Genomic DNA, 19,400 nt, shown 5'->3' with positions numbered 1-19,400 from the left:
GCCTATCAGAGCCCTTCACTAAAATGGGAACTAGGAAAAGGAGTGGGTCTGGGTGGGAGGTGATGAAAAGTTCAGTTTGAAGCTCAGGTTCAATATTCAAATGAAGGTGGCCAGTAGGATACAGAGGTTCTGAACTCAGAAGAGAGAATTGGGCCGCCGTAGGGGTCTGAGAGTCATCAGCCTAGAGATGTGAACTGAGGCTGTGGGGACAAGAGGACCCCCAGGAGAGCGAGAACACTGAAGGAGAGAAGAGGCAGAGGCCAGCGTCCTCGGACACCTTGATGTTTAAAGGTCAGCTGGAGGAGGCCAGGGCTGCATGGAAACAGCCAGAGAGGGAGGAGGAATGCCAGCCCATCTAATCCTCATAAATACCTCACGTACAGGTGAGGAACCTATGGGCTTTTTACATTGTTTTATTTTATTAGGGTACAAACAGTAAGAAACTCAAGCCAAATGTTGCCCCATCATATAACCGTCCCTCCCCAGGAATTCTGGCATGTCTCCTCCCAAACCCCTGTGCTCTAGTTTAATGCTTCTGTTAGGTTTCTGTGACTTTAGTCAGTCCTTTTTGAAAGAAGAACGAAAGTGAAAAAACTGACCGGATTCAGGAGATGCTGTTTGTGCACAGCGAGTTTTGATAGTCGGTGTTTGATACAGGGCGGGCATGGAAAGGATGGTGATGCATTGAACTTTGGTCTTTACTCAGACAGTTGACTCAGACTCCACCTCTAGGCTGCCATCATGGGCTGGCAAGCCTTCTGGAGCCTCGTGACCACTGCCCCACAAACCACCAGAAGGTCTCCTGTCTTTATTATGATGAACCTTTTATTATAGAGACAGACTGAACTCTTTTCTGCATAAAGAATCTTTGGATTGGGTCAGGGAGATCCACCTGCTAAAGGTCACCACCCAGCTCTCCCTGCCTCTGCCTCAGCTAAGCCCCCACTTGCTATTTACATCTCAAGGTGACTGGAAGCAAGGTCCCCAGGGTCAGGCTGGTTGGGTGGGCCATGCTGGCTGGAGGGTCAGGGTTCCTGGTTGCCCACCAGGTCACAGCCGCCCCGTCTCCTGCCCCAGTCGGTTGTCCAGAACCTGGAGCTGCCGGAGGAAGCCTGAGTTGGGGCAGATATCCCGGTGCGCCTGCACTGTCTGGATGGCCTCCACCAGCGTCATGTTCTCGCAGATCATGAGGAAGGCCAGGACAACCGTGGCAGAGCGGCTCACCCCCATGGCACAGTGTACCAGCACGCGGCCTGCGGGGAGACCCAACCTAGCATCAGCTACCTGTTCTCATACCACTTGCCCCTTAGGGAATCAGGGATGCTTCTGCCCACCTATCACAGCATCCTGGAGTACTGACACTGTCCTCATTGTCATATGGGGCAACTGAGGCCCAGAGAGGAAAGGGACTCGCTCAAGGTCACAAAGCAAGTTAGTGGCAGGGCGAAGGTTAGCAGCGGGACTCCCTTCTCCTGGTGCAAGGTGCCTCCTCTGGCATCCCTTGCCACTCTAGCACGGTGGGGAGTCAGTACTCCTGGAGTCCCCTGGGTTTGCAGGGGGTGTCCACCTCCCTCCCTTTCCCCCCAGTTCTGCCCTCTCCCCAGCCCCTGCAGCTCTACACTGAGGCCTCATCTTAGCAAACGCTCTTGAGCAGTTTTCTCTAGGTCCTGTACCTTTTGCCCAGCACCTGGCCTCTTACCAAGCGACGACCACACTGGACCTTAGTTATATCTATGATTGTTGGTTTCCAGGGTGTCCCTGAAGGGGATGCTCACTAAATGGTAGTAGTGAGCCCCATGAGGTGGGAGGTTGCTGAAGGACCCCACCATCCATGCTCCTGGAAAAGTAGATAGCCCCAGACCCTGCCTGCACCCCACCTCCACCCCAGTGCCTTCCCCAGCAGCTGACCTTGGGGAATGATGAGGGCACTTTGTATGTATCGAGCAACGGGCAGAAAGTAGACACTGAGGTCGAAGAAGGAGTTGTCATCAGCCTCAATGCCATAGTACTCCAAGGGCATTCCACGGTAGAAGTTGGCACCTGTGTCCACCTGAAACTTTCCTGCGGCAACATTCACGATGTGGGTGATGCCCAGCTGGGTCAGCTTGTTCTTGTCCCGGGCTGCGTACCTGGGGGGGGAGGGGCACGGGGGGAGTTGGGAGGTGGGGTAGAGCTCACTGGGTCAGCTCTGGCTGGCCTGGAACTTGCCCCCTTGCCTCCTCTGCCATCCTCCTCCAAGGGTAGACTGGAACCAGTGAACTGGCTTGGGTGAAGGGGCTCCTCTAGTAGGAGTTCAAGACTCCCTTTCACTCAGCCCAACTTTTCTGGAAGGCAGGTCGGCCACATGGCATCAGAAGCCTCGAAAATGTACACTTACTTTGCCCCAGCAGGTCTCCTAGGAACTTAAAGAATCCCAAGTGTGCTCACAGACAAATGTAAACTGGATCTAATGTTTAAGATAGAGAAAAAGTGGGGAAAAAATCACTAAATAGCCTATAAAAGAAGATTGACTATGGTATAGCTAAATGAAATACTACACAACCACTAAAATGTGGTAGATAGATGCTGGTGAACCAAGAAAGGTGTTGGTGCTATATTGAGAAAAACGGAGGATAACAAAACAGAACATTGTTTTAAAGTGTTTTAAAAGTATGCTGTGCAATTCCATTTAAAAAGTTTTCTATATAAAGCAGATTACAAGATGGGATTATAAAGCGATACCATTTTTGTATGCATTTTTAAAAAGTCAACAAGGATTTTATTACTGGTTATCTGTGTGTGTAGGGGGGATACATATTTGCCCTATTGTTAATAGGATATTGATCTATATTTTCTAAATATTAAGGAAAACATAAAATCCACATATATTCATCCATATGTTCTAAATTTTAAGAAAACTTTTGGGGAAAATGACTCACATTCCACTCTATATATACATCCTAGAGAAACGTGTGTGTTCCCAAGGCACATGTACTAGCTTCTAGAATCACCGTTTATAATAGCCCCAAAGTGGAAACAACTCAAATAGAATAAATAAACTATGGTGTATTCATACAAACGAATAATATATAGCAACCAAAAATGAATGAACTATAGCTGCACGTAATGTCGGCGAATCTCGCAATTTTGAGCAAATGACGCCAGGCACAAAATACACAATATGATTCTATTCCTATCACTTTAAAACATAGGCAAAACTAACACAAATGGCGAAACTAAAAGGAAAAGCAAGGAAATTATTGTTTCAATACTCAATGATTATCTACAGGGAAAAGGGTTATGATGAGAAGGGTTCCACAGGGGCTTCTGAGGCACAACTAATGTCCTATTTCTTGACCTGGGGGGTGAAACTGTTCGTTTATGCTCTGTGTACTTTTCTTAGGTGTGTTCTATTTCCACAAAGTAATAATAGTGTAAAAGGAAATAAACATGTGGAAAGAGATGGTTGGAGGCAAAGAGGGTGCCAACTCTGCCCCTTGGCTCTGGAAGAGGCTCCCCTTCTGTTCTCCCCAACACCCACTGTGGATCGTACTTACGCATCTCCCAGGAAGAGGTTGGGCCAGACTTCGTTAATGTGGCTCAGCACGGCAGCCCGACGGACCCACAGCAAGCGCTGCAGTGAGGCCAGCGTGGGTGGCTGATAGGGGGGCACCCGGACTGCCCCGTGGATCTTGGGCCTCCGGAGGTCCTGTTTCTGCAGCGAGTCCATCCTGGAACAGAGTGGAAACTGTGGTGGCGAGGGGCAGGCTCCCCGCATGTGGGTCCAGCTGACAGGGAGGCCCAGGCATGGTGCAGTGCCCAGGTGCCACTAGGATGCTTCAGAAGGGCCTCAGTTATTTCACATGAGGTTATTAACCAGCTCAGCTGGGGCTGAGGCCTTTCCCCAGGGAACAAGGGAATCAACCCCTCGTCACCGCTGTGGAGCTGGGAAGCCCTCTCCTGCCCTCTCCAGAGGCCCCTGATGTTGGAAGCTTTTTTCAAGGGGTTCTTGGAGTTCCCTGTTTGTAACAACTAGTCAGTGCAGACCCCACCCCTTAAGTCTGTGGTTACTTGGGACTTCGTAGGGGTGGGGACTCCAGATGGCTGTGGCCCTCAGAGGGCACCTAGGAAGACCCCTGCCAACTGGGCAGCTCATCTCAAGCCCCCTTCTCCGCTACTTCCAGGGCTGGTCCTCAGACTCCCATCCCTGTAACAGGTGCTTGAAGGTCAGAGCCCATCTCTGGAGGGAGGGACCTGGGCTATGAACTGACATTTGTTAACACTTCCGTACTGAATGAGCTAATGCCTCTTAGGGGCCTGGTGCCTCACGCATGGTAGGTCCCTATCATACATAGGAGGAAGCTGAAGCAGGAACGTGAAGGTTACAGAGAATAATTTTTAAGTAATGCTCAGTCTTACGGCTGTTAAGGAGCAAGGCCGGGGTTTCAGTCCAGTTCTGTTCTCCTTCAGTTCCGTCCCCAAGCGTTCGAGTTACCACCTTCAGGGACTCCAGAGAATGGTCGCTAACTCATCTGGCTCTACAGGGGAGCCTAGTGCAGCTGTTCCATATCTGCCTATAGGCCCTGGGATTTCCTTCCTTACCCGCATGACTCAGGCCAGTGCTGCAGGTCAGGCCTCACCCAGGTGGGGTGGCTTGTGTCAGGAGTCAGCTGGCTGAGGGGGTCCGAGACCCTGCAGAGCTGGAATGTCAGTGGCACCAGAACCTGGGTCTGGTGCTGGGCTTGGAAGGAGTGCCTCTCTTGGCTAACTGTCCCTGGTCCCCTCAACCAGTAACTAGGGAAGGTACAAACTGGGAAGAACTTCTTTGCTCTTCGGTAGGCAGTGCCAGGGCCAGGAAGAGAAACAGGAACCCGGAAGGCCACCGGTTTGGCCAAGCTCACCCAGTGAGCAGTGGGAGGGCAGGGCGGAAGCGAAGGCCCGGCTTTCCCTTCCATCCCCCACTGTGACCTCTCAGGGCAGGCTGAACTGCCTGCCACCTACCTAGGGCATGGTCTGGGCCTGGGAGTCGGGGTGTGGGTGCAGGGACAGGACTCAGCACAAGAGCGGAATGGGGCCGGGGCAGGTTCCGCCCGGAACACAAACGCTATGAAGCAGCTAGAATTCCAGGTCCTCCCCTTGGAGCCCATGGGGGTGGGGCCTGAGAGCAGACCTAGGCCACTGCTGACTGAAGTGCAGACCTTCCAAACGCCCAGACCCCTCTCTGCTTGGTGTCTCTTTGCGATTAAAGGCTCTTGGCCCTGGGACTCCCCATGGAGATGGGAGGCTATGTGAACTGGTGGGAAGAGAACTTTAGAGGGAGCGGGGAGAGCCTGGCCACAGCTAATTCCGAGGTCAAGAGCAAGTCTTTGCTCCTGTCTGGGCCGCGGTTTCTCTTTCTCAACTTAAAGATGCTGGCCTTGCCTGACTTTAAGGAATCTCTGGAGGGTCTGACCTGAGAATGAGAGACGAGAGCCTGGGTTTGCAAAAACTACAGGGTACAGCACAATGTATTGTGTTGGAGTGGGGAGAGTCCAACAGCCACACTGGGCTGGAGCTACCAGCTGGGCCTGCAGGAGCCCCAGGTCGGTTGCTTTGGGGCTTTGGGAAGTCTGGCAGGCGCCGCTGCAGGCCTCTGAGCTTGGTGTGGGGTAAGGCTGCCACCCAGTGGCCAATTGGTGCCTTGCAGCCCCGCGGTGCCTGGGCGCGGATAGCCAGGCTCCAGCTGAGGCAGAACTTGTCCCTACTCCTCCTGGCGGCTCCTGGGAGGAGAAGGAGCCAGTAGAGGGATCAGGGATGAGGGCTGACCCCTCTACTGGCTCAGCCTCTTCGGGGCTTAGGCCCAGGTCTGGAGAAGGGGGCTTTTTCCTCGGACTTAGGGGTACCCCTTGCTAGGCCTCACGTTGGACCTCACACCTGATGCTCATGGATGTACTCCCTACCTGTCTGCTCTATCCCACAAGGGTCCAGCCCACCTTTTCAGCCAAGGTCAGGCCTAGCCCCCACCCAGCGACTCATCCTTCAAGCTCCGGGCACACCCAAAGAAGGGGAGTTGGTGGCTGCAGCAGCCCCCTGGTTTCTGCCATCCCCAGACCTAGATGCCGAGTGCCCCGCCTGACACCTCCTTCCGCATCTCCTCAGCCACCGCAGGGTGAAGCCTGGGCCCAACATCCAGCAGGGGCAGGGCCGGCCTGACTCTTCTCCCCCTTCTCTCTGGTACCCCTCCTGCGACCTTCCTGTGTCTCCTCCCTAAGCTGAGCAGCTGCCTCTGTGGGCAACGGTTTTCCTGAGTCGCTGCTGTTTACAAGTTCAGACACCTGTGTTCTGCCTTTGTTGGTGCCTCTCTGTGTCGCGCTCCCCGGTTGCCTTGTCTCCCTGCCTCTCACAGGAGCTTGTCCTCCTCCAGCAGCCTCCCAACACACCCCTCAGCACGCTGGTAGCCTCAGGCCAAGGCCCAGGCCTCCGCAGGGCAGGAGGCCTCTGTCTGCCATCCACCGCCTCCCTGAAGCTCCAGACGTGCTCCCCCGGTCTTCCCTCCTGTTCACTCTCCCTGCTTTCTCCTCCTCCCCGCAAGGTAGACCACAGGGACTGTGGCCACAGGACAGCTGGGGCTGGACATCTCAGGGCAGGACAAGTGAGGAGTCTGGTGAAGGAAGCCTTGGGGAGGGTGGCCGGCGGGTGGCCTGTGGTGAGCTGCCTGGGGCTCTGCACTCTGTGTGCAGGCCTTGGAGGAGGGCGGACCTGAGCCGAGTTCTCAAGTCTGGAGCTTGTTTCTGTGTAGTCTTCTCTGAGCTAGTTTTCTCAGTGGGGCTGCTGTGAGAATTCCATGAGATAAGAAATGTTCAAGGCACCTCCCACGGGGTCTTCCTCCTGGTAGATGCCCCATAAATGGTGCATCTTCCTATTATTATCATCACCATTATTACTCTTTCCCTTTCAAGACTCAGCCATATCCCATGGGCTAATGAGGCTTGGTCTCTAACTCTTTGTATTTCTTGATTTTTCTTTCTCTGTCCAGCAATAATTATTGTATTCACCACTAACTAAGGACGTACTGTGTATCAGAGCTAAATGCTTACATTTTTTTCACTGAATCCGCACAGTACCCTTATGAGGCAGATGATATTATCATCCCCTATGCCGTAGGTCACACAGCCAATAGGCGTGGGAGCCAGGATTCAAGCCCAGGTCATTCTGACTACTCTGCTTTGTCTGTGCCTCTATCTCTGACCCAGTCCCTCCCCAGATCTAACCCACCCCCCCACCACACACACACACACACACACACACACACACAGAGGCACAGGTGTCCTGGCCCTCATTACCCAGCATGCTCTGCAGCCCCCCTGAAATAGGGGCACTCACCCACCTGTGGGGGTATCTGGCCCAGGCTGAGGTCTTCTCTGACGGGCACTTTTTGCTCCCGGCTTCCAGCCGCCTGTCTCTGCACGCTTGATGCTGTTTCTATTTTTTGATCGGAGTTTAATTATAAAGCATGATGTGCTGCTCCCCTCCTCTGGCCTCCCCCTGCCACTCCCAACTCACCCACTGGTCCCCTGGCATGGTCAGTGCCAAGCCCAGCCAGGCACCTGGCCCTGCTGGGAGTAGAGGCAGTCTGGCAGGGGTCTGCCTGTGGTATGTGTGGATGTGGATGTTGCTTGTGAGGCAGGAAGAAGGAAGACTGAATAAGCCATTTTGAAAGGTCGGTTGGCCTTCAAGGGTGATGTGGAGCGTGGGCAGAAAGTTAAAGCTACAAGGATCTTCCATGGAGGGGGACGGGGAAGAGAACAGCCAGATCACACCCACACTGGCCGCACTGCCAACATCACAATCCAGGTCCAGGGGCCCTTGGTTGGGAGCTGAGGATTACAGGACTGGCCCAGGATAAAGATCCAGAAGACTCAGGCTGAGGGAAGTGGGGGCAGACAGAGATATAAGTGGAGTTCAGAGCAGGTCTTTGGAGCAGGCCCGGCCTTCAGTCAGAAGCTGTGTGTCCGCAAACCACTCTGCCCTCTGCCAAGCTCCTCCCTCCCCCAGAAGACATTCCTGCACAGGCCTCACTGCTCCTCGAGGCCAGTGAGATGGTCTTTAAAGTCCCTTCCAAGGCTAACGGCTCAGTGAGGGACCTTGGATTTGGGCCTATTAAGAACACTTCCTGCTCTCCAGAGACTCTCTTCATATACCCATACTTTAATACCCTTCCCCACTCATACTCCCAGATGACTGACACACACACAGACGTATGCATACCCGTAGCCACGCCTCCACGGGGTCTCTGAAGCCCGAGCTCCAGGGAGCTAGGGCTCAGCCCCTGCTGGGGCTCCCTGAGCCCTGGGGAGAGCTGGTGGAGACGGCCATGGCCAGGGGCCATCATAAACGCTTAGAATCCCCCCTCCCGTGTCCCCCCACTCCTGAGGGGGACAGGGAAGAGAACAGCCAGATCACACGCCCGAGGGGCCTCAACCAGGAGCCCCTTCCCACCTGTGAGAACTGGAGACAGTGGCTGAGAGGGGGTGCAGGCAGCAGGAGGAAGCGCATGGAGTTGCAGGCTCTAGGGCAGACCCCACACTGGTCTCTTACCATCTTCTGGGTACCCACCTGGGCCAGAGCCTCCAGCAGCACCAGCAGGGCCAGCGCCAGGGTGGCAAAGTGGCAGAGCCCTGTGGCAGGGAGTAAGGACCAGTTCTGGGGGAGAGATGAGCTCCATGTTACAGGCAGGTAAACCATGGTTCAGATTGGCTGGGACTCATCAGGGCAGGGACAAGAGCTGTCAGATAAGCCTGCTTCTGCCTTGAGCCTCTGTGTAAGGTCAAGTGGGTACGGGTGCCGAGAGAGATGAGGCAAGTTCGGGGCCCAGGGCTCATGGAGGGAGATGACCTCCCCAAAGCCCCCTCATCTCTCAGAGTCCCCAGCCCCAGGGCTGCTGTGTACAGTCACACAGGTTGCTCACTGCACAACTCCTGGGGCTCCAGCTGTTGGATGCACTCCCAGTAATAGTGCAATGCTGTAGTCCAAATGATTCTCCCAAAGCTGGCTGCCCGAAGGGAGAGATGCTGAGGGCTGAGGCCAGAGTATTTTAGGGCCCCAGGCCGCAGAAGTGGGATGATTGGGCATGATCAGAGATTTGCTGTTCTCCCAGGTTCCCAAACCTTGTTTAGAGGAAAGAGAGCAGGATGGGAACATGCCATTCCTGTCCGCCTCTTGGCTCCCACACCTGCAGAACTCCCCACGACAGTTTCCCGCCCAGCTTCACCCCAGGCCTAATCCCAACGCCAGCTACAACCCTCATTTTCTTCCTTTACACTCAGCCCCAAACTCTACACCTCGCCCTCCATCCTGCCCTAATCCCCGACCCCAAGATGCTCATCGTCCTGACAGCATGTGGGAAGGGGTCGATATTGCTCAAACGCTCCACTTGGTTGGGCTGGCTGTGCATTCAGAGACAAAACCACCTCTTATGTGTGGGGGCAGGGGGAGATTCAGTCCATGCCCCAGGGAAGGTCTTGGCAGGAGGAGGAAGCTGCTGCTCTTCAAACTCCCAGGAGAGCCTAGGCCAGTGCCCCACTCCCACCTGGCAGCGGTGGGGCACAGCCAAAGTCAGGGTTGACGAGAGATGAAGGAAGGAGCAGTATGGGTAGCAGGAGCTGGAGGCTGGATAGGGGGAATGGAGAGCAGCTCTGGAGGCTTAACCTTCCATCAGATGGCCCTTGGTGGGGATGTTGAGTGTGAGGAAGATGGGCTATTGGGGACAGTCCCAGCCTGGGCATGATGGGAGAAGAAGGGCAGTAGGAATTCTGCAGCTCCTTCACAATCTGGCACCCTCAGAGCCACTGACCCCAGAAAGAGGCACCCCTGCCTCTCCGTTGAGCTGGAGGAAAACACAGAGCTGACGCCAAAGAAATTGCGGCAGCACCTTGGCAACCATTTGTGGGCTGGGAGCCTGAGAAGCATTGTTGCTGCTAGGGGAGCCCAACTCCTTCTACTGGGCAGCTGGGGACGCTGGGGCCTCCAGCGGGAGGGAGGTGCCTTGGGAAGAGGAGGTATTGGGGATCTGTTCCCCTTAGGCAGCTTAAAGACGGGGCGCTATTCCTCCAAATGCACTGAACATGGAACAGGAGGAAGGCAGAAGGTAAATGGACAGACTTCAGGGAAACCTTTATGTCCTAAAGGGTCCCCAGGACCAGAGAGGGAGGAAGGTTAGGGAGGGGCCTTCTGTAGGTCTCTGAGATCACATTGGGTGGGGTGAAGGTAGACAGTGGGGTGCTGGGTCCAAGGCAGAGAACTGAACGGTGTGGCGACAGAAGAACTTTATATCAAGCAGGGCTTGTGCGAGGAGGTCATGGCTGGCGGCAGGAGCACCTGTTCTCCTTCCCGGTGGTGGGAATGGATGCTCAGGGCTGACAGAATTAACTAAGCTTGGAGCAATAGCTGCAGGACACTTTTTCCCTAGAGCTGGGTTCCAGACCTGAGGGGAGGGTGTGCAGAGGCGTGGGAAGGGCCAGACAGCCCTCAGGTGCAGGACTGGTTGTGCTGCTGCCTCGGTGGGGTTCAGGTGAGCCCCACAGGCTTTCAGCCAAGGAGGCAGGACAGATCAGCATTAGGACCAGGTTGGAAGGCCTCACCTCTTCCATTTTATGCTTTCCACCCTTTTCCTTCCTAGCCTTTCCATCTTCTCTGGGTCTGAAGAATCTGGGTGGGCTGGAGAAGAGGGTCCTAGGAGAGGGGTGCCTCAGCCAGGCCTAGGTGAGACCTTGGATTGGTGAGGGGAGCCCAGCAGCTTGGGGAACGGGCCAGGCCCCCTTCAACCCTCTCTTCCAGCCATACACAGCCTTGATCTCCAGCCTCTGAACTGGTCCCATCCATGTCCCCTGCCAGCCCTCACCCAACCCCTTACTTCCAATCGTACCCTTGCCCTCTGCCCAGCCCTCACCTGACCTCTCACTGCTAACTGTACCCAGCCCCGGCCCCTCACGCCCTGCCCGACCCTCACCTGGCCCCTCAGCTCCGGCCTGCACCCCGCAGCTGCTGGTCCAGCCGGCAGAGCTGGTGGAGGAAGCCTCGGTTGGGGAAGACCCATCGGTGCTGCCTCACGGCGATCACTGCCTGACGCAGGGACAGCTGCTGGCGCAGCATGAGGTAGGCGAGGACCAGCGTGGCAGAGCGGCTCACCCCTACCACGCAGTGCACCAGGACCCTGGCTGAGAAAGACATCCTGCTGAAAGACCCTTTCCCACCCACCAGCCCGCCCAGGGGCTGAGGTGCGGACCCAAGTTCCTTTCCCTCCTCTGCCCTGGGTATATTCTGTGACCCTGAGTAAATCATTCAGCGTGTATGGGCCTCCATTTCCTGCTCTGTCAAATGGGCACACCAGCACCTATTATGCCTACCCTTGGGATGGGGTCCACACTCCCCAACGTGGCTCACAGGACCCTCTGTGAGCTGGCCCCTGCTGACCCTGCAGCCTCACCTCAGGCTGTCCCCCCACCCCCCACCCCTCAGCTCTAGGAACACTGGGTAACTTTCAGTTCCTTGAAGCTGTCATGGTCCCTGGCCTCCAGCCTTACCACATGCTATTTCAACTACCTGTAAAAGTTTTCCCCTTCTCTTGGTCTGATTAACATCTAATTTGTCAGGTTTTGGCTGAGACATGGCTTCCTGACCACTCATGGTATCACTTGAATCACAGAGCAGCTCATCCTTTTTGCATGTGGCCCGGTGAATACAGTTGTAGAGGGAAGTCCCCCCCACCCCACCTCCCTTTGCTCTTCACATTTGCCCACGCATCTGAGTAGCGCTTGTAATACTTCACAGTTTGACTGTCTTTCCACCCGGGGCCCTGCCTTGCCTAAGTGTGGATTCCCAGTATCTAGCTCCGTAGCTGGCACAGAGAAGTTAATAGTTGGTGAATGAATGGTGAAGGAAAATGAATGTCAGAGTGCCTTGGATTGAACAGTGCTATGAGCCATAGTCTTGTCTTTCCCACGACACAGAGAAACTGAAGTCCAGAGAAGACACTGGCTCACCCGGGGTCAGGTGGCAAGGGACATGGCTCTCACCCAGGATGAACATGAAGCAGCTTCCCCAGGCTCCTTTGTTGTACCCCTGGTATTAGAAGATTTTTTCCATTCGGAAGTACTTTGGGGCAGAAGCCAGACATCTAGGTACCAGATAGCAATGTCCCAAGGCTGAGTGATACAGAAAGAACTGTTTTGTTGTTTGGGAGACCTGGCTTCTAGCCCCAGGGCTGCTCCTAGCTCGTGGCATGACCTGTATTCTAGGGCTCAGTTTCCCTATCTGTGAAGCAATGCTGTTGGATAAAGTGCTGGAACACTGAGCAGAGAGTTTTAAAAACCTGATGGCCCTTTAAAAACTAGGGGTGTGAGGACACTGATGTTTAAGGGGAAACTGGACATCCCCCCATGACTGAGCAGGATGCGATATGGGTTCAGACCCCAAGTCTTACCCCCGGGTGTGCTGAGGGCACGGTGGATGAAGTCAGCTGCAGAGGAGAAGTAGGCACTGATGTCGAACTCAGGGAGGTCGTGGGCTGGCACCCCCAGGTAGCTCACAGTGCTGCCGTAGAATTCAGGGCTGCCCTGACAGTAGAGGCCCCCATGGGCAGCATTCAGCACGTGGGTGATGCCCAGCTTCCAGAGCTCAAAGCGGTTATTTGCCGTGGCCCTGGGGAGGGGAGGAAGGGGAGCAGTGAGGTCCAGGAAGGCTTTGTCTGGACCCCTGCTTCAGAGCGATGAATCCATTAGGGTCCAAAAGGAGCCAGAAGGAACCCATGGGGTCTGCGGCTCACAGCCCCCCCATAGGAGCTTTCTGGTAGGGGAGCTGGTGGTCAAGGGATTTAGCTTTAGCCTCTCTTTGCTCCCTGAGGCAATCCACCCTTGCCTTGGCCAGGACAGGAAGGAAAAGGATTGCTTCGGCCCTGGGACCCAGCTGCACCTCCCTTCTTGCCCCATGCCCTACCATGCATATCTGGCCTCTCCTGGCCACTACCTCATACCTGCTTCTAATCTGCAAATATTTAAAGGTGACACCTCCCCTGATTCACCTTCAGTCAGCCTTCCTCACCCACTCTGTGTCCAGAGGAGGGAGGCTGGAACCGGAAAGGCAAGCTCTCTGTCCAGCTCATCTCATACCCCAAATCACCATTCCCCAGTCCTTCCCCCGCCCCAGATCCTCCAGTTGTTCTGGATGTGCCAGAAGACTCCGGGAACCTCTGGGAGCTCCCTTCTTTCAGGCAGGCAAAGTCTCTGCTCCCCCTGGTGGCTGCACCTGCTCACTGCACTGTCCCCAGTACAGAGGGGTCCTGGAGAAAGTCCCTAGGCTGGGAAGCTCAGAGAAGAACTATTGCCCTTATACCCACCCCACCCCCATCTCTGGTGAAGATCCCAGGAACTGTCTCTCCTTGTCTCCACCCCCTTATCCCTTCAGTCAGCTACCACTCACGCATCTCCTATGTAAAGGTTGGGCCAAACTTCGTCCACGCGGCTGGAAGAAAACTTCCCTGCCCTCAGGAGCTCCTCTAGTTCCAGGACAGTGGGGCAAGGCGTGACTTCGGCATCTCCCCTCAGCTGTGGGAGCGAGGCCTCCGCCATGGGCCGGCCCACCTGCCCCTCTGTCTCTGCGGTCACTCCTCTCTGCCTCTCCAGTGTCATTCCTTTCCTAGAGATTGGCAGGGACAGGTGAGACAGCAGCAAGTGACTCAGCAAGTCACAGGGGCCTCTAGAGAGAACAGAACATTTTCCTCCCCAGGCCACCCCCTAACCCCAAATTCCATGACAACATGGAATCAGACATACCTCTGCAAGTCACCTCTCAGCCTCAGTTTCTTCACCTCTGATGTAAGAATTGTGAGGATTAAATGAAACAAAGGATATTCTGCATCTAACACATAATAGATGTTTAATAGATTTAGACTCCTGTGTAAGGCTATTTGGTTCCAAGGACTGAGTTAAAGTAGACATCTGGGGTGCAGAGGAGGTGATTGCCTCCAAGGATTCGTGATAGGAAAAGTTCTTCAGGCCTGGGTCACAAACTAAGTGGGAGCTGTATGGCTATTGGATGAGCTTCTGGATTATGGGGCTCAGGGGAGGGTTCCTGAGTTATAGAGTCGGAGAAAAGTGGCAAGGAGGCATGGAGGACCTCATCTAAAGGGTGCCCACAGGGTTTATAGGGGAAGGTTTGAACAGTGGTTCTGTTATGAAAATGGCTGATTTCTCAAAAGAGAAGGCTAAAATGGGCTGCATATGTCAAAGGGGGGGAGAAGGGAGATCAAAGTTCCCCTAGACTTTCTGAAGAACCAAAGGGCTATCATCAGAAATATTTTGGGGAGGGGGAGGGAGAGTCCTCTGCCTATAAGGGCTTTTGTCTTCACAACAGAAACAGAGAAAAGTCTGTATCTGTCCTTCTGCCAGAGCTAGTTATGGGATGAAGAAGTGATATGTCTTGCCGGCTCTCAGATGACTTCATGAAGGCTTGATCCGGGGCATGAGCTGCAGTGGGGAGGCTCCCAGCTGCCTCTGGCTTTGAGTCTGCCTCGAGGGTAAAGGCCACACCAGGGCATTCCATGGTAGCAGTTTGCACTCATGTCCACCCCAGAGCCTGTCCCCACCCCCATCAGAGCCACTGAAGTCTGCCTTGCACCACCTGGGAAACCAAGGCCAAGAAGGGGCTGGAGCCCAGGTCGCAGGTGGTTTTGGACTTGGTTTACGCCAATGCTAGGCCTGGGCTGGGGGCTTCCCTCAGGGTGGGGCAGTATAGTAAGGTGAGAAGAGCATAGGTTCAGGCAGATTTGAGTAGGAATGCTGGCTTTGGCACATATTAACTGCCCAACCTCAGGCAAGTTTCTTGGCCCTTCTGTGTTGTAATACTCTGTAGAGGTGGCACAAGGATTAAGTGAGATATTTATTGGCATTTGGCATAGGGACTCTCAGAGAATAAAGGGGCAATAAATGGTAACAATGATTGGAGGTTGGCTATTGGAGAGGAGCTGGCTCCCTCCGAAGGAATTAGGATAACCTCCTCTGGCCCCCAAACACTATTTGCTACCCCCATAGGCTCCGCCCCATCTCTGCTAGCCCCTCATCTTCTCACACTTCGGCTTTGGGCCTGACGCATGCGCTCTCGGGTTTCCTTGCTGCGGTTTCTAGCCTCCATTCTCCCCTCGCGCCCATCTTGAGTCCCGCGTCCCTTCCGGTTTTGGCCCCGCCCCCACCCTAGGGCTCCGCCTCCCGCCGGTAGGGCCCCGCCTCCCGAAGCAGTTCCGGTTCGGATTCGAGCGGCTGCCGGCGCGGTTGAGACGAGGGCCGGCCGGGCAATGCCTGCGCGCAGCCGCCACCGCCCCAGGGTCCACTTCGGCTCTCCTACCCGGGCTCCACCGCCGCTTCTTGAGGCGTCTCACTCCGGCGAGGCTCGGAGGGCGCCGGGTTCCGACAGCTGCTCAGACGCCGACTCGGAGGTGGGTCTGGGGAGCCCGACTCGGACCGCTGAGGTGAGCAGGAGCTGAGGCGGGGAAGAGGGGCTTTGGGAGAAGCCTGCAGCCAAGGGTGAGTGGAGAGTCGGGGATGGAGCCGGGGGCTGCCACGGACAGGGGTTCGGAGGGGCCCCGGGAGACCGTTGAGGGAGCGTGGAGAGTCCCCTTTAGCCTGGAATCTGAGGGAAATGGAGGTTGTTGAGCCGAGGGCCTGAGGGGCGTGACGATGGCCCGAGACAGAGGGTTAAGGAGAGGTCGAGGGGAGAGCGAGAGGGAGTGGGAGGCTGAGGGAGATGTGGCCTCGAAGAGGCAGGGACTTGAAGGTTTTGGAAAGCCGGGTAGTGAGGCAAAAAGACCGAAGGGGTACCGCGGGAATATGGGACCGGGGGAAGAGATGCTCTGAGATTTGGCACTGGGGGCACGGAATCAGAGGAGCCGGACCAGGGTCGATGTTACCACCTGGCCAGAGAGAGGGAACCGGGGTGGGACTGACAAGATCGCTGACCAGAGTGGGTGGTGGTAATTAGGGGAAGGATTTAGGCTTGAAGAGGAAAGGGCTATCGGGTGGCAAGTCGTCTGGCTTTAAAGGCCAGAAAAAGAGAAATGGGGTCAAGAAAGAAAAGGAGCCCTTGGAGGCTCTAATTTAGGGCTTTGGCATTTTCACAGGTGTCTTTCAAAGCATGGACGATCACTAGGGTAATATATTTGGGTCATGGGGCTTTCTCATTTGTGGACAGTGAATACTTTTAAGAATCTGGGATGGGAGGGTTGATGTTAAACACTGATTTGCCCAAAGGACTAGGGGAAGTAGTGAAAAGGAAGTGATGTTTGGAAAAGATAGTGAAAGGAGTGATTCTGTAAATAAAGATAATCATTTGGCTTTCTTCTAACAGTAATAATGTGTTTCTTTTTTTTTTCGTTGTATTTTTCTTACATTTAAGTTTATCTTAAGTACCAGACAAGTTTAGACAATCTTTTTTCACAAAAAAAGATTTAATACATTACCTTTAAATTAAAAAAACTAAACTGGAAAAAAAGAATTTGGACACTTAGATTTTACAGATACTCAGTATCAACTGATTTCACTTTGGTAGCTTGAGTTGACACGTATTGGCCACAGGGTAAAGACGTGGTCAATACAAGTGTCTGGGTTAAAAAGGTACATAAAACTGTATGTGAAATCACCACAGTCCAGGAGGCTACCAGATGTTCCTCTCACCTGTAACTCCAGAATTGGAGTTGTGTCTTGAAAATTGGAAGGAGGGTACCTTGACAGATTTGCAGGACCAACGCTTTGCAGATATTGTATGAATAATACTTTTAGTAGAGTTATCTAGAAGACTAAGAATAGAGGATGCTTGTAGTTGTCAGTTAACAGAACTGGGATAGGTGGGTACACAGATGCCTTTTATAGAAGACATCGTACCAAAACCATAGTTATGCCAGAAAAATAATGATTGCAGTATTTATACTCTTTAGTTGAAATAGATTAATTTTCTTTTGTAATTGTTAAATTATAACATCTTTGTGAAATGTTGACTTTAGCCACGTCTCATATGTTGTTTTACTTTTACAACCTTTTATCCTATTATAGGTTTGCAAAGTTGTTGGCATTTCAAAACAAACTTTTAATCAAGTATTTCTAGTCTAAATGGGTATCCAACGGTTAAATCTTCATGAGATGATAATTTACTGACTGCAGTAAGCTGTTAATTTATGTGTATTGACTATATGTCATATCTTCAAATGCTCAGTAGACTAATAATTATTTCTTCAAAGGAGAGATGAATTCTTAACTTTGCTTTTAGCTGATGTTAAAAGATTAACTCCTTTTTCTTTAAATTAGTACAAACATCCTTTAGTTGAAGAAGTATATATAGTGTTACTATTGTTAATTTATGTTTGCTTACCCTCACTAGATTGAGATTCTCTAGAGACCTTGTCTTCATACTTAGCTCTAAATAAAAGTCTTGGCATGTAAAAATTTGCTGAACTGAACCGAAATATAAGAACTCTCTATTAAGGTTACATCTTAATGTTACTGCAAAATTAAAGAAACTGTTACATGAATTTGTACAGTTAATACATTAGCGTCCCTAATAGTTTGTCTTTGTTTTGCCTTGACAGTTTTCACAGCCACTTAGTTGTAAATAAAATCAGTTTTATGGTAGAGCAGTTTCTCTAAGGCAAGAAAATCTATATTACTCCATTAGAAGCCATTATGACTGCTGTGGCAGAAGATGCAGATATATTTAGATAATCACTTTTGATTTCAGTAGCATCATCGCCATTCTGCAAAGACTCTTTACTTTGCACAACTACTTGTAAACATTTTTATTTTGTTAATCACTAAGATCTTCAATGCTTTTTCAGAACTTTGCGATAGCTGACTTAGAGACATTTTCATGACTTTTCTGAGAAAAGAAATTTGAACATTGTTTTTGGGAAAATGTTGAATCACAGATGTTCTAATGAATATCATCATTATTTTGTCTTATAAGAATAACCATATTAACTAGTTATTCTTTCAAAATTCTTACCTCCAGGCCTGATGTAATACTATGGTGTTAATAGTAGGATGTACCTAGCACAGCCATTAATCATAACAGTGATTCTTACTTTAGGTCTTATGATTCTCTTGGCTTTGAGAAATCAGGAGGTTAACTAGAAATTAGAGGAGCATGGGCCAGGTATCCTTTGAGAACAATTCAGTGTTTACATGCTGCCTTTGTCACTGGTAATTTGCCATTTGAATATGTGGATATGGATTTGTGACAGACCTGTACCCCCTCCTCCCATACACATAGCACCATCCTAAGTGGATCTTAACCTAGCTGAGTCCAGACTTCAGGCTTCCATATTTGAAATGTTTTGTTACTTCACTAAATGATGGGCCCTACTAGTAATAAAATCACCTCACTGCAGAATGTAACATAATATGAGTCTATCTTGGCTTTTGTTTAGGATGGTAGAAACTAGGAAAACTTGGTCATAATAGTTTCAGCACGGTGTTTCACTGTTAAACAGAGTTTTATGACATGTACCTTAGAAGACTATTGTGGAGGCAGAGACCTATGTTTGTATTTGTCTTGAATATTTATTGTGGGCTTAGTGTAGCTTTTGAATTGTGGCTGAGGACAAGAGATATTTATCTATTTATTTATTTATTTATTTTATGCTCTGAGATTTGGCAGTGGGGGCGAGGAATTTTTATTTATTTTATTTTTGGCTGCACTGGGTCTTCGTTGCTGCACGCAGGCTTTCTCTAGTTGTGGTGAGTGGGGACTACTCTTTGTTGCGGTGTGAGGGCTTCTCATCGCAGTGGCTGCACTGTCGTTGAGCACGGGCTCTAGGTGCACGGGCTTCAGTAGTTGTGGCACACGGGCTTAGTTGCTCCACGGCATATGGGATCTTCCCGGACCAGGGCTCTAACCCATGTCCCCTGCATTGGCAGGCAGATTCTTAACCATTGCACCACCAGGGAAGCCCTATATCTATTATCTTGACCCTTTTTTCTGTTCTCTTAAAGTTCTTGACAGGTAAGAAATTCTAGTAGGAGGTGAGAACCATGAATTCTGCTAATTTAGGGTCTTCCTAAAGTTCCTAAGTTAAGCTGTGTCACTGAGTTATTGGAAATGCCTGCAAATTGGCTTTAGTGTGGAACTTTGAGACTAAATTAAATCTATGTCAGTTTCATCAATACAACATTGGTATGAAAGTCAGAGATTGCCAGACCATACATTAAATTTTGGGGCCAAATCCAGTATATTTGCACAATATTGTAATGGAGTTTGAAGTCTTGAGCAAGTTTCTCATTTTCTATTACGTTGATTTGATTTGGGGGTGTAGCATATTTAAAAATGAAGATTTTTACCAGTCAATCTGTCAGACCACTACTAGCCTGCCCAAATATTATTTTAATGATTAGAATAAAAATTTG

The 19,400-nt window shown here is 51.8% G+C and overlaps 3 protein-coding genes across 6 annotated transcripts in view; 1 reads left to right on the top strand and 2 right to left on the bottom strand.

Annotated features, from left to right (window-relative positions):
* Positions 1 to 899: 899 nt before the first annotated feature.
* On the bottom strand, positions 900 to 12,489 carry DUSP13B (dual specificity phosphatase 13B). 2 transcript variants are annotated; one of them, XM_079899932.1, is made up of 7 exons: positions 12,440 to 12,489; positions 10,967 to 11,174; positions 8,458 to 8,661; positions 7,346 to 7,440; positions 3,537 to 3,710; positions 1,909 to 2,129; positions 900 to 1,253 (listed from the first exon to the last, which is right to left on the bottom strand). In XM_079899932.1, exons 2-7 carry the CDS (start codon positions 11,051 to 11,053, stop codon positions 1,051 to 1,053), a joined length of 984 nt encoding a protein of 327 aa, XP_079756058.1. In that variant the 5' UTR covers positions 11,054 to 11,174; positions 12,440 to 12,489; the 3' UTR covers positions 900 to 1,050. The 2 variants fall into 2 exon arrangements, with proteins under 2 accessions (XP_079756058.1, XP_079756059.1); XM_079899933.1 differs by lacking the exons at positions 7,346 to 7,440; positions 8,458 to 8,661; positions 10,967 to 11,174; positions 12,440 to 12,489 and adding an exon at positions 4,582 to 5,092.
* On the bottom strand, positions 12,321 to 13,689 carry DUSP13A (dual specificity phosphatase 13A; the record flags this gene model as incomplete). Its single annotated transcript, XM_079900590.1, has 2 exons — positions 13,435 to 13,689; positions 12,321 to 12,657 (listed from the first exon to the last, which is right to left on the bottom strand). Exons 1-2 carry the CDS (start codon positions 13,641 to 13,643, stop codon positions 12,321 to 12,323), a joined length of 546 nt encoding a protein of 181 aa, XP_079756716.1. The 5' UTR covers positions 13,644 to 13,689.
* Positions 13,690 to 15,259: 1,570 nt separating this feature from the next.
* The window catches only part of SAMD8 (sterile alpha motif domain containing 8), a 42,667-nt gene continuing 38,526 nt past the window's right edge, over positions 15,260 to 19,400 (top strand). For 2 of the 3 annotated variants that reach the window (XM_079899928.1, XM_079899930.1), the window contains exon 1: positions 15,260 to 15,478. In XM_079899928.1, the coding sequence (XP_079756054.1) occupies positions 15,305 to 15,478 (174 nt within the window). In that variant the 5' untranslated portion in view covers positions 15,260 to 15,304. Of the gene's footprint in view, positions 15,534 to 19,400 lie in introns of all 3 variants that reach the window. The other variant, XM_079899929.1, reaches the window with a different exon arrangement.

The sequence above is a fragment of the Stenella coeruleoalba genome, assembly GCF_951394435.1.
Source record: "Stenella coeruleoalba genome assembly, chromosome: 16".
NCBI classification, from domain to species: domain Eukaryota; kingdom Metazoa; phylum Chordata; class Mammalia; order Artiodactyla; family Delphinidae; genus Stenella; species Stenella coeruleoalba.
The sequence above is the reverse complement of the archived record's forward strand: the minus strand, read 5'-3'. Positions and strand labels throughout refer to the sequence as shown.